The sequence below is a fragment of the Dama dama genome, chromosome 22, assembly GCF_033118175.1.
Source record: "Dama dama isolate Ldn47 chromosome 22, ASM3311817v1, whole genome shotgun sequence".
NCBI classification, from domain to species: domain Eukaryota; kingdom Metazoa; phylum Chordata; class Mammalia; order Artiodactyla; family Cervidae; genus Dama; species Dama dama.
The window spans coordinates 21060566-21075711 of NC_083702.1; the positions used below are offsets into that span (position 1 = coordinate 21060566).

General features: G+C 39.7%; 1 protein-coding gene across 4 annotated transcripts in view; it reads right to left on the reverse strand.

The window, feature by feature from the left end:
• STYK1 (serine/threonine/tyrosine kinase 1) overlaps positions 1-15146 on the reverse strand; it is a 55142-nt gene that overhangs the window by 2256 nt on the left and 37740 nt on the right. For all 4 annotated transcript variants that reach the window (XM_061125013.1, XM_061125012.1, XM_061125014.1 and 1 more), the window contains 6 exons: positions 12395-12661; positions 10900-11081; positions 10331-10414; positions 6432-6640; positions 4511-4551; positions 3529-3625 (listed from right to left, as the gene is read on the reverse strand). In XM_061125013.1, coding sequence (XP_060980996.1) covers positions 3529-3625; positions 4511-4551; positions 6432-6640; positions 10331-10414; positions 10900-11081; positions 12395-12661 — 880 coding nt within the window. The remainder of the gene's footprint in view (positions 1-3528; positions 3626-4510; positions 4552-6431; positions 6641-10330; positions 10415-10899; positions 11082-12394; positions 12662-15146) is intronic.

Here is a 15146-nt window from a genome sequence, read left to right on the forward strand (position 1 = left end):
AATGGATAAGGAAGCTGTGGTACATATACACCATGGAATATTACTCAGCCATTAAAAAGAATTCATTTGAATCAGTTCTAATGAGATGGATGAAACTGGAGCCCATTATACAGAGTGAAGTAAGCCAGAAAGATAAAGATCAATACAGTATACTAACGCATATATATGGAATTTAGAAAGATGGTAATGATAACCCTATATGCAAAGTAGAAAAAGAGACACAGATGTACAGAACAGACTTTTGGACTCTGTGGGAGAAGGCGAGGGTGGGATGTTTCGAGAGAACAGCATTGAAACATGTATATTATCAAGGGTAAAACAGATCACCAGCCCAGGTTGGATGCATGAGACAAGTGCTCGGGCCTGGTGCACTGGGAAGACTCAGAGGGATCGGGTGGGGAGGGAGGTGGGGGGAGGGGTTCGGGATGGGGAAGACATGCAAATCCATGGATGATTCATGTCAATGTATGGCAAAAACCACTACAATATTGTAAAGTAATTAGCCTCCAACTAATAAAAATAAATGGAAAAAAAAAATCTTAACAAAAGAACCCTACAATTCTGTAATCTATTCATCACCCTGTCCCATACTCTTCCCAGAGAATACTATTCCTTCTCACCTTCCTAAATACTAAATCTCTTAATATCTTAACCTTTTTTATAATAGGAATGACTGATGGTTTTTTTTCTACTGTAACTTTTATTATGGAAAACATTGAATACACATAAGTGTAGAGAATAGTTATACTAGTCATATGAATAATATACCAGTTAATACTAGTCAATGGTTATACTATGGGTTTCTCTAGTGGCTCAGTCAACAAAGAATCTTTTTTTTTTTTTAACATGAATGTAAATTATTTTTTTACATGAATGTGAATTCACATGAGTTCCCTTATTCAGCATAATACTAGAATCTTCTATTTCATCTATATATCACCTTATTCTTTTTCTTTTCCTTTTTTTTTAAATTGGGATATAGTTGCTTTATGGGCTTCCCTCATGGCACAGATGGAGAAGACAATGGCACCCCACTCCAGTATCCTTGCCTGGAAAATCCCATGGAGGGAGGAGCCTGGTAGGCTGCAGTCCATGGGGTCGCGAAGGGTCGGACCTGACTAAAGTGACCTAGCAGCAGTAGCATGGCACAGATGGTAAAGAATCCAGTACAGGAGACCTGGATTCGATCTCTGGGTCGGGAAGATCCCCTGAAGAAGGGCATGGCTACCCACTCAGTATTCTTGCCTGAAGAATGCCATGGTGAGAGGAGTCTGTCGGGCTACAGTCCACGGGGTCAATGTCATGTTGGTTTCTGCTGTACCACAACCAGTATGATAAAACAGTTTTGTTGTTTTTTCTATTACCAAAAACTCCTTCAGAAGTTAAGTGTTTTCATCCTACATATTATGAACTTGCATCATTCCAGACCACTGCTATAACTTATCTACCAGTATGAGCTACATCACAACAGGGGAAAATAAGAAGATATGGAATAACATGGTTCATACTAATTTCAGATACTGTAATCAGACAGTTCTTTCCATTAATCCAGGTCATTTTCTCCCTTTATTATTTAGCTTCTCCAGGAAATGGCCTTAATCTAGATAGATGTATTTACCACCTTTAATCTGTCTTTGTTGCAATCCAATTTCTAGAAAATGTGTAACAGTCTGTTATCAAACACTCTATCAAGTCTCATTCCTACCCAAGAACCTACAGCAGTTTCCTACTGTTTATCTTATAAAGTTGGCATCCTACTCCCCAGCTTCTTACCACATAGGCCTTGCTTAACAGGAGCCCTCTCCTCCTCCTAAGACAACATCTAGCTATGCCCCAGACATGGTTAGTAACACCCAGTTTTTTCTTTGCTTATGCTCTGCCCAAGGCATTAATATCCTCTCCCTGGTTATTCTTTCCTTATAGTATAAGTAGGAATTTTAAATTCCTTCCCTTATAACCTCAGCACACACTGTGTTTCCCACATTCTTTAATGTTGTACCATTAGATTTTGTATAAGATGTTATGTTACTCTACTAATACTGATAACATTTACCAAGAACATACTTATTGTAAAAGGCATGGTGGCTTAGTCGACTATTCAGTCATGTCTGACTTTGCAATCCCACAGATTGTAGCCCACCAAGCTCCTCTGTCCATGGGATTTTCTAGGCAAGAATACTAGAGTGGGTTGCCATTTCCTCCTCCAGGGGATCTTTTCGACCCAACGACCCAACCTGAGTCTCATGTGTCTCCTGCATTGCAGGAAGATTCTTTACCCACTGAGCCATCAGGGAAGCCCAAAAGGCATGGAAGGGAAACTCAACATGCATTATTTCATTGCAGCCTCACAATTACTTTGAGGCAGGACTATCACTTTACCTATTTTAAGTTAAGTAAACAATGTAACATATAAGACTAAGACTGAATATGTGTTTTTTTGACTATGACATGAATCTGAGCTTTTAACCAGTCTACTCATTGCTTCACACTTTCTGTTGATTTTCATGTTCTTTCAGGTATTCCTTATCCAAATATTACATGCTTCAAGATAAGGTACTTTTTCATTTAAATGTCTCTGCCTATCCCCAGTATCAAGTACAGCCACACACACACACACACACACACACACATAAAGCCTACAAGAAATATTTGTCGATAATTTCATTCTAGTATACCCAGCCAGTATCACTATACTATGTGTGTGTAAGTATATAAAGTTATGATTTTTAGCATTTTTAATATGCTTGATACAATTACTGTTTGTATTTGTGGGAAACTCAGGTGCTGGAAAGTTACCTTTTCAGTACTGAAGAATTTACAAAATAATAGCAATTTAAATAGAAATGTATATCAATATATTATCTCCTGCCTTCTTAAAAATAATTGAAGCCTTTCTTATAGTCTATAATAACCTGCTTTGTACTTTGTTGTTTATGAAATTCTGTGTGTAATTTTTAATTTTCTGCTTCTATGTTAGTTCACCAACTGTCCCTTTCTGCTGGCAATTTGATATCTTCCTTCTGCTGTCTAATTTCTTCTCACTGTCTTTCTTCTGATGGGCTTCCAACATGCTTAGAACCAGGAAAATATTTTTTAAAGTTAAATATCAAATAAGAACCAGTGAGTAACTGTGGATTTTATGACAACTATATTAGAACTGAAGCTTGTAGTCTCTGAGACTGACATTTATATAGCTAAAACAGTGTTGTATCTGCATTTGATTTCGTCCGTTTTGAAAGATTCCAGAGGAACTAAGCTTTAACAATGTTAGCAAATCTAAATTTCTAATATAGCATTCAGTGGCTGCCTCCATATTGTGTATGTGTGTGTGTGTGTGCATGTATACACACACACACACACACACAAATGTAAAGACTCATATACACATATATATGAGCAGATGTATTTTCTGCATAGGTTTGGTTTAAGATTGTACCTTAGCACATAGAGGACAGCTGAGGATCATCTGAGCCACTTTACAAAGGGCATGACTGATTAAGAGCAAAAAAGATTTTAAAAGCCACTTACATGGTGTGTGTGCAACTACTGGGTCTCTCCATGATTTGCCCTCTTTGGAGATGCTGTAGGATATTGGTAGGAGGGACCTCAGGATATGGAGGTGCCCCTGTTGGTATGAAAAGAGTGAGACGAGTAAGACAACTTTAGGGTCTTCTAGAATATAAACTATAACTAACACTATTCTCCATCCACCTGGGCTAATCACCTACAAAAGTAGGAAACCTAATAAGTATAATATAGTTGATCCCTGGTGATCAGATAAGGGTATAACTTGAAGAATTTTGGAGAAAGGAGCTATTGGGGGAGGGAGACCTGATAATTTAGGAAAATGTCAAGTCTCTAGGAATGTAACAAAATAAAGCAGAGCTGCGAAGGAGAAATAAGATCTGCCCTCTGTTTCTCAAACAAGAGAAAGTGCTGCAGTTTCTCAGTCAAATGGATTAATAAATCTAAAGACAGCATTTTTATATTTATGCACGATCAGCCTAGGGGCTTCCCAGGTGGCGCTAGAGGTAAAGAATCCACCTTCCATTTCAGGAAACTCAAGAGATGTGGTTTCGATCTCTGGATTGGGAAGATGCCCTAGAGAAGGAAATGGCAACCCTCTCCAGCAAGAATTTGCCTGAAAAATTCCATGGACAGAGGAACCTGGCAGGCAACAGCCCATGGGGTTGCAAAGAGTCGGACACGACTGAGCAACTGAGCACACACGAGATAATCCTTGGAATACTCTTTGGATTTTAAAATGTGCCATGAAATTGGTAAAGACTTGGGGGAAAGAAAGAGGAAGGAGGGAGACAGATAGGAAGGGAATCATGACTTTATAAGACTATCTCAAAAATCAAGCTTGGATTCTGAAAATGTGTCAGCTCAGTTCGATCTTCAGCAATTGTACTGAAACCCCTTCTCACAACAAATGTCATCTACCACACAAATAAACATCCTTGCATATTTCTACAGGGGTGCACACTACTTTGGGGATTCTCTTTACCTAGAGTCACCATCTCGTATAGCAGGATCCCAAAAGACCAGCTGTAAAAGAAACAAAGCTGTTTACTTCATTTTTATTTCTGCCTTTCATAAAGATAGCTCACTTAAATACCAGAGACCTTCAGTAAGAAACCCATGACAATGGCAGTGAATGGGAATCAAGGGTGATTGGTACTATAAGCCATTGGTACAATAAGCCATTATTATATAATGGCATAATAGTTATGCAATTAGAAAATATTTCTGTCCAGTCCCCTTAGAATCTAATTTGCTTGATAGCTTGATTTATGTCTCCTTTCTTCACATTAATAGATATTTACTATTATTTGTTAAATATTACATATGAATAGATATTACACATTCATAGGTATTTACACATTAATAGATATTTACTCTCATTTGTTAAATGATATGAGTGCTTATGCAAATGCAAACATATTCACTTAAATATATAAAAATCCCCCTGTGTATCTTTTTCATCTTTTCCATTCCTTCCTGCTGAAATTCCAGCTTTTATTCTTAGTTCAAGGCCAAGCAGGGTTTATCATTTATCTACTATTTCCTCAGTAGATCTAATTGCCCAAACCTAGGTAAAACATTAACAGAAGCAAGTTTTATACATAAATGGGGTAGGTAGTTGCCTAAACAATGTGATTTGAGAGACATATGTTTCATTATTCTACAGCATCATTGTGAAATGAGCAGTATCTCCCAAGGAAGTTTATTACTTCCAGACCTCTATTAAAAAGCAGATATCAGTGAAACAGCAATGAAATGAAAAATCAGTGTCTTAATTGATTCACCACATTAACTGATGTTCTAAATTTCCCCTGAAGCTCCTAACAGTCATGGCTGGTAAGATATTTTGTATTACACCTACCTGCTCCTCCAAGCAGATGAGTCATATGGTTACCAAAAGTCAATTGTAATTATTTACAATCCTGTTTATGCCAATCATACATGTAACTATAACTACATAATTAAATACTATGTAGGTTGATTAAATATACATGCCAAAAGCCTTATTTTCCTGAAAACTAGGTTGAATGCTTTGAAAGCATTCTCTAAAATCAAGCCACTAAAAAGAGAGTGTTGTCAAACTGTGTGAGTGAGACAACTGTAGAAAATTGGGGGGAAATTAACAATAAATGTCTGCAGTTAAACTGCATCACAATTGTTTTATATAAGAAATACAACATGTAACTTCATTTAGCATAGCACATGTATCCTCTTGGCCTTCCTCTGAAAGACTGATAAATAAATATCCATTTATGTTTTAAGTTAAAATAAGTTGAGTATATAAATACATGTATACATGGGCTTCTCTAGTGCAGTGATAAAGAACCTGCCTGACAATGCAGGAGATGTAAGAGATAGCATTTGACCCCTGAGTCAGGAGGACCCCTTGGAGGAGGAATAAGCTACCCAACTCCAGTATTCTTGCCTGGAAAATTTCATGGACAGAGGAGCCTGTCAGGCTACAGTCCATGGGGTCACAGTCAGGTATGACTGAAGTGATTTAGCACAGCACATACATATATGTATGTGTATACATATATTACTTTTTATTTTAATAACTCCTAGTTTAAACTTTTGATTCAGTGGACCTGCCTTAAAACTCTACCAAATCAAATCCTCAGATACTGGTGTGAATAATCTATTCATTTTTCATTTTTTCTCTCTTAATTAAGGCTTCTAATCTAACACAGAGGGAATACTTCAGGAGGCACTAAAAAGGATTGCAGACAGCTGCCAAATATGAGCTCTGCCACATAACACACATTTTTGCTTGAGAGTCTGTCTGACTTCAAAGCAGAGACTTCATGTGTAGACTTAATTGACAATAGACCCAGTCATGTTCACAGGCAGAAGGCACTGAAGTCAAGAAAGGAGGAACTCCACGGGGCAGGAACAAACCGTACACGTCTCCTTTGATGCCAGCTGGTTTCAGCAGAAGCCGTTCCGGGGCAAGCCACTTGAGAGGTACAACATGAGTGGAGGAGATGGCCCCTCGGGAGAGAACTTCATAAGCCAGGCCCAGCCCACAGAGCTTAGCAGTGAGGTCACACTGAATTAGAATATTCCTGGCTGCCACATCGCCATGGAACAGACGCTTCTCCTGGAGAAATTCCTGTCAACGTGAGGTCAAAATGGATCAGCTCTCTGAGGTCATGGCTTGGGTCCCAGGTAGAGTGAAGCAGATCCTCAAAAAGACATTTTCTACCCTGAACAAGCTGCATCAATAATGACATATCCATTCTCCCCCAAACTCCCTCCCATCCAGGCTGCCACATAACAATGAGCAGAGTTCCCTGGGCTCTACAGTAGGCCCTTGTTGGTTATCCATTTTAAATACAGCAATATGTATTTATATGGCTGAGTCCCTTTGTTGCCCACCTGAACCTATCACAGCATTGTTCATCAGTTATGCTGCAATACAAAATAAAAAGTTTAATTAAAAAAAAAAAAAAGAATGTCACGTCCATATAGGTACTAAGTGGCAGTGACCAGAACCAAATATTCTAATTCATAAGGAGCACAATACTTATAATGAATCAGGCATGTTTGCACTGTGTTTAAGATCAACAAACTGATACCAGAAATTCATTCTTTTAAAAAAAATCAAAACTTTATTATTTTTTTTATGAGCTGTTTTAGGGTGAAAACAAAGTTGAATGGAAAACCCAGAGCACTCATGCCTCCTGCCCCTCAGTTTCCTCTATTATTAACAACTTGTACCACTGTGATACATTTGTTATGGCTATGTGCTCAGTTGTGACTCTGCAACCCCATGGACTATAGCCCACCAGGCTCCTCTGTCCATGGGATTTCCCAGGCAAGAATACTGGAGTGGTTTGCCATTTCATCCTCCAGGAGATCTTCCTGATACAGGGATCAAACCCAAGTCTCTTCTTGCAACTTCTGCATTGGCAGGCAGATTCTTTATGACTGTACCATTTGGGAAGCCCTATGTGCTTAGTCGCTCAGTCGGGTCCGACTCTTTTTGATCCCATGGACTGTAGCCCTCCAGGCTCCTCTGTCCATGGGATTCTCCAGGCAAGGATACTGGAGTGGGTTGCCAGGCCCTCCTCCAGGGGATCTTCCCAACTCAGGAATTGAACCAGAGTCTCCTGCATTGCAGGCAGATTGCTTACCAGCTGAGCTACCAGGGAAGCCCTACACAAGTACACTGTTTTCAACTGGAGTTCAGAGCTTACAAAAGGGTGCACTTTTTGTGTTGTACATTCTCTGGGTCTGACATTGATCCATACATTTCTGATACATTGATCTACCCTTTTCATTTTTGAAGACAAATTTATTAGTAAATATACTAACTTTGCTTTAAACAAACAAACCAAGAGTAGCAAACTGAGCAAATAAGCCAAATAATATTCATACTGGGTTTGGAAAATAAAATCTCATATTCTGACTCTGGCCCTGGCCTGATTTCACATTTTTCTGAAATGGTGGCCTGGAGGAAGCACAAGCTGGAATCAAGATTGTCAGGAGGAATATCAATTACCTCAGATATGCAGATGACACCACCCTTATGGCAGAAAGTGAAGAGGAACTAAAAAGCCTCTTGATAAAAGTGAAAGACGAGAGTGAAAAAGTTGGCTTAAAGCTCAACATTCAGAAAACTAAGATCATGGCATCTGGTCCCATCATTTCATGGCAAATAGATGGGGAAACAGTAGAACAATGGCTGACTTTATTTTTCTGGGCTCCAAAATAACTGCAGATGGTGATTGCAGCCATGAAATTAAAAGACGCTTACTCCTTGGAAGGAAAGCTATGACCAACGTAGACAGCATATTAAAAAGCAGAGACATTACTCTGCCAACAAAGGTCCATCTAGTCAAGGCTATGGTTTTTCCAGTGTTCGTGTATGGATGTGAGAACTGGACTATAAAGAAAGCTGAGCACCGAAGAATTGATGCTTTTGAACTGTGGTGTTGGAGAAGACTCTTTGAGAGTCCCTTGGACTGCAAGGAGATCCAACCAGTCCATCCTAAAGGACATCAGTCCTGGGTGTTCATTGGAAGGACTGATGTTGAAGCTGAAACTGCAATACTTTGGCCACCTGATGCGAAGAGCTGACTCATTTGAAAAGACCCTGATGCTGGTAAAGATTGAAGGCAAAAGGAGAAGAGGGCAGCAGAGGATGAGATGGTTAGATAGCATCACCAACTCAATGGACATGAATCTGAGCAAACTCTGGGAGATAGTGAAGGAGGGGGAAGCCTGGCATGTTGCAGGCCATTGGGTCACAAAGAGTCAGATACAACTTAGTGACTGTACAACAATAATAATATGTGGCAAAACTGTCACGATAGTAAATTTATATGCAATTTTACATCAGTTCATTTTGTCCCTAAAGTAACTAGATGAGATAAGTTAGGAAAGTAGCTTTCTGATAAATCTAAATGATTACACAAGGCCACATTAAGTGACCAAAGCCAGGTATTCTAATTCATAGTAAGTACTACAAATTCTACTAATACTTTTTAGTCCAGAAGTAAAAACCTACTCCAGTATTCTTGACTGAAAAATCCCATGAACAGGGGATCCTGAAGGGCTACAGTCCACAAAGGGGTCACAAAGTCGGACACAACTGAGCTACTGAGCATGCACACAAATCAGAACTACCTGAAAGCTTTATAAACTCACAAGGTTTTAACTCCGGGTTTACTTAACCAAAATCTAGGGAGAGGAGCCTGGTAATCCATATTTTTAAGAAGTATCAAAATTATTCCAGCACAGCCAAGAACGTGTTTGAGAACCACCACAACTGGATGACATTGACAAGACACGTGGGATCCTAGTTCCCTGGTCAGGGATCAAACTCTTGTCCCTTGTATTAGAAGTGCAGAGTCAACCACCGGACCACTAGGGAAGTCCCTATTTAGGTTAGTTTAAAATAAAGAAATGATCTCATTTTCACCCCTTTCTTATTCCTCCTCTTCCACTTGTTCTTTGTTCTTTTTCAAGTATATGCAATTCTTGTCACATTCAGCATTACAGCAAGTCTCCTACCTAACACATTCTGAGCTAGTATTTCTTGTTCTTCAGGTATAAATTATAAACATCCTCCTGGCTCTGTAGACTTTCACCCATTTGTTTTCTCTTCCCAAATCTTCTACTAGCTTATCTTATCTTTTCCTCTTTTACATCTGGTAACAGAGAAGTATGAGAAGGGGGCAGCAAAGAATGAGGTGACTAGATAGCATCACCGACTCAATAGACATGAATTTGAGCAAACTCTGGGAGACAGTGGAAGACAGAGGAGCCTGGCCGGCCACAGTCCATACAGCTGCAAACAATCGGACACGACTGAGTGAACAACATGTGGACATATAGCTCTTGGCCCTGGTGCTTTTACCTTTAAGACTGAAAAAACTTTTAAAACCCTTCTTGGGACTTCCCTGGTGGTCCAGTAGTTAAGATTCTGTGCTTCCCAGGGCATGGGTTTGATCCCTGGTCAGGGAACTAAGATCCCACATACCTCATGGTGTGGTCAAAAAAAAATTATTTTTTAATGAACAATAAAAGAAATAAAACCCTTCCTGTTTCTTCTAGAAACCCTAAATTGACCACTTTCTACCTAGAATTACCAATCCTGAATTATATTATCTAAATAATTTCATAAAGAGAGAATTGAAAACTATTTATTGATGCTTGAGTTTCTGCCCCCTAACTTCCATCCAATTTCATTTATAATATATACCCCATTTGAGAACATAATATGAGAAACATGACATTAAATACCAGGTTAACAAAAAAGATCACTGCCATCTGTTGTCACTTCTCCAAGCCTTACCAAAGCCAAAAGGACCTGCTTCCCAATGTGATATATTTGTTTCTCTGTGAGGTCATAGGGAAGACCATCCATGGTCATCACATCCTAAAGAGATAAAGAAAAAGGCATTGCATCAAAATGACATGAACAGATCTAAAGGAAAAAATAGGGAAAGAAATATTCTTAAATGCAGTTACTGAAGCGAGGGCAAAGACACAAAAATATAAGGACTTGGGAATTCCCTTGGCAGTCCAGTGGTTAGGAACCCACACTTTTACTGCAAAGGGCCTGGGTTTGATCCCTTGTCGGGGAAGTTAGATCCCACTAACCACGTGGCACAGCCAAAAATAAATACATAAAAATTTAAAAACTAAAAAAAGTACAAAAGCTAAAAGATTCAAGGAGAGATGGTATGAGAGATTCCCAGGTATGCAGAGAAGTGCCATGATTTACTGGACCAGGAAAATAGTAAAGAATGTAGGTGAATAGCAGGATGAAGGAAGAACAGAATTTGTCAGGCTAATTGGTATGTGCACAGCTAATCAACCAGGTCAAGCCTTTCTTCCTAACACCTCTGCCCCACCGCTCACCCGGCGACAGGTCCAGAGAAAGCTGAGCAGGTCTCCCTGGGCCACATCCTCCAATACCATGTAGAGCGGCAGCCTGTCTGTGCAGCAGCCTTCCAGATGTACCAGGTTCTTGTGCTTCCCCAAGTACTGATAGAATTGGATTCGCCCTAAGAAATCCTGCACCTCTTGGAGCCCAGTTGGTTCTGCGGGGGACAGAAGAACCATGTGGAATGAGCAGTGTCACCAATAAAGTGGGGAGTATGAGGCAGGAAGCAACCTCAGATAATAGATTTCAAGATCCCAAAGGGGAATGAGCACAGACCAAAAGTAAACAGAAAGGGGAACAATTAGATGATCTTCGATGTCACTGTTCTTTTATCAAAGGTAACATAGAACCACAGTTCTTCAGAACTAGTTAGACTTTCCTCTGCCTAATAGAAAACTGTTCTGTTTACATTAAAATATTATCACACATACTGTTTTCTTGTTGTTTAGTCACTAAGTTATATCTGACTCTTTTGGGACCTCATGGACTGTAGCCCACCAGGCTCCTCTGTCTATGGGATTCTGCAGGCAAGAATACTGGAATGGGTTGCCATTTCCTTCTCCAGGGGATTTTTCTGACCTAGGGATTGAACCTGTTTCTCCTGCATTGCAGACAGATTCTTTATTGCTGAGTTACGTGGAAGCCCCTGGCTATAACATAGATATTAATATTTTGTTGAAGGAATAGAAAACTAACGGTTGATATGTATATAGGTTCAAATTTCATGATTCTCATTTGATGCCTAAAGAATGACTTTCCGCCAGAGCTCTATAGATTTGAAGAATAAGGAATCCAGGATGGTGTTCAGGTTACAAATATGTGTGATTATTACACAGATTAAGCTGAGGTGACAATCTCCCAAACCCAATGTTCTAAACCAAGAAAAGATCTGTATTCCATTGCTTTCTTAAAGCACTTTGCTTCTGTTCTGTTTGCTTGTTTTCTTTTGTTTGCTGGAGAAACTGTTTATTGTCCCTTCTGCTTTTAATTACATTCAATAAAAATAGCAATGATAAAAAAAATAGTATCACACATTAAAATATTATCACTTCTAGACCTTTTGATTATGATTCTTGCTAATCCTATCTTTGTTCTGTTTTATGTATCCATCATTAGTGGTCCACATCATGAGTATCAGTCCAAAAGAAAATGAAGTATCTGGAAAAGAAATCAAATAGTCAAGAAAAATGAAGAAACAGCCTCAAAATACTCATCCAAGAAATATCCAATAGGCACAAAGTTAGTTTTAACATCCTTAATAGGCAAGGTTGAGCTAGGGAAAGATCCAAAGAAGAACTTTTCTGTTCTTGAATTTTTACTTTCTATTCCCTTCTTATTGTGGGCCAACTGTGGTCACAACTATCTCCTGATTAACATCCCAATGTCTGAAAATCCTGTTAGCATTCTCCGTTGAGGGTTCACAGTAAAACTGTTAAAAGAGGCAAAGAAGTCCAATACCCCTCCTTTTACCTTTTAAACTCTTGAGGACCACACTCTTGGGCTTCGCAGGGTTCCCAGTGTGCATCGTGGTGCGATAGATGGCCCCATAGCTACCACTGTGGATTTGCTCCAGAACTTCAGAGAGTTGCTCCCGGGGCACCTGCAGCTTAGCCAGGGCGTGTGCAGAAGTTCGCAGAAGGCTTTCCACCGAGGTCTCCTCAAGTGGTACAAACACAGTTTCCCCAGGTCCTGCTGCTTCCTGGCTTAGGTTCCCAGATAAAGGTACATGGGCAGCACCTAAAGCAAAGAGGTCACACCAACCAGTTTTTTCCTGGTCCCAGGGACTCCAGGAAATCAGAACCACAAACAAACCACCAAGAAGTCCCTTCAGCAATTTTATCTCTTGGGTCAAGGTGAGGTAGCTTCAGGTGCTTCTCTATGAACCAGGATCAAGACAAACCTTGTAGAATATATGTCATAATCCCATTACTTCTAAGGCAACTCAAGATGGACCTCTGAAAATTGGTAAAGACATTTCTGTTCAGTCTTTCTCAGAATTCCAGTTCAGTATGAGTAGAGTCTAGAGACAATTCAAAAAGCTACTGAATAGGTCTTCAAACCACAGACACCTAAAGGTGGTGGTAACTGCCAGGGGAATTATCATTTGAGTCAATAAAGTGACTTTCAAGGGTGAAACAGAGGTATGGATAAGTACTCAACTCTAAGCTAAAGTTATTCTTCTTCCCTCAAGTTGTCCCCAAAATCAAATTATTCCACATTTCCCAGAGTCTCAATCAAGAAGGTCTTAGATTTCCCTGGCAGTCTAGTGGTTATGGGCTTCCCTCATAGCTCAGTTGGTAAAGAATCTGCCTGCAATGCAGGAGACCTGGGTTAGATTCCTGGGTGGGGAAGATCCCCTAGAGAAGGAAATGGCAACCCACTCCAGTATTCTTGCCTGGAAAATCCCATAGACAGAGGAGCCTGATGGGCTACAATCCATGGAGTCGCAAAGAGTTGGACATGAGTTAGTGACTAAACAACAACATTGAAATCAGTGAGCCTGGAACCAAGTGAGACAATAAGAGGGTTACAGGAGGTGAGGCCAGAGAGGACTCTGATCATGTAAGGCCACTGAAAGAATTTAATCTATTTTTCATTCTAAGATAAGAAGCTACTGGAGGTTTCATGCAGAGAATTAACAGGGCTCACTTAGGCCTTAAAAGAATCATTCCACTGCTCTGAGGAGAACAGACCATAAAAGGATACAGGCAGAAGCAGGGAGACTAGGTAATGGTGTATTACAATTTTCTCTGAGAGGTGAGGGTGACTTGAGTCTATTTTGAAGGTACAGTTAAACATGATTTGCTAATAGATTGGATACAGAATGTGAGAGAAAGAGGAGGCAAGGACACCTTCAGATTTCATTTAGACTTCATTTTATTGATTTTTTTTTTTTAAGACTTCATTTTAGATTGAACACATAGCGAGCTTGGCTTGCCATTTATTATGACAGGGAAGACTATGAAGAGGAAATTGTGAGGGAATTTCAGGACTTTTGTTTTACATATGCTATATATTTTAACTGTGGTGCTGGAGAAGACTCTTGAGAGTCCCTTGGACAGCAAGGAGATCAAACCAATTAATCCTAAAGAAATCAATCCTGAATATTCTTTGGAAGGACTGTTGCTGAAGCTGAAGCTCCAATTCTTTGGCCACCTGATGTGAACAGCCAACTCATTGGAAAAGACCCTGATGCTGGGAAAGATTGAATGCAAAAAGAGAAGGGGTTGACAGAGGATGAAATGGTTAGGTAGCATCACCAACTTAATGGACATAAACTTGAGCAGACTTGGGGAGATAGTAGAGGACAAGGAAGCCTGGCATGCTGCAGTCCATGGGGTCACAAAAAGTTGGACATGACTTAGTGACTCAACAACAACAACAACAAATAAGAAAATTAGGATACAATTTAGAGAAGGAGAAGGGATCCACCACTCTAGAGATTCATATCCCTGTCAGGAAATTTTTACCTTCTTTTTTCTCTAAGTTTTCCATTCAAGCTGACTCTCTTTCATCATATGCTCAGTGATACTCCAGAATAGCATGTTATCATCTCCTACCTAGTGCTTCAGAGACTATTATGGGACTTCCCTGGTGGTCCAGTGTTTAAGAATTTGCCTACGAATGGAGGGGATATGGGTTCAATCCCTGATCCAGGAAGATTCCATATGTCACAGGGCAACTAAGCCCATGTGCCACAACTTCTGAGCCTGAGTGCCCTACAGCCCATGTTCCACAACAAGAGAAGCCACAGAGTAAGTCTGTGCACCACAATGAAGAGTAATCCTTGCTGGCCAAAACTAGAGAAAGCCTAGGAGCAGCAATGAAGAACAGCACAACCATAAATAAATAAATTTTTAAAAATCATTTAAAAAGAAAAGACTATTATTAAGGCTACTCCTTTACATCAGAAATTCCATAAGCACAAAGTAGGGGTGGAATGTATTATAGAGTAAAATGTCATCCTTCAAAGCTCATTACAAAGCCTTTGGCTTTATCCCCAGGCTTCCTCCCCAGTCCTTAGACACTCACATGGCCAAAGATTTGATGGTACAGTAGGACAAAGAAGACAAAAAGAGGTTACATGAGGCCTCTCTCACCTTCTCTTCTTTCAGCTAACAAGAAGTTATGAAATTTCTTGTTATATGAGTATATGAAATTCATATATTGAATATTGAATTTCAATTCATGACATCCCTAAGAAAGGCTTGCCTGCTCCTTT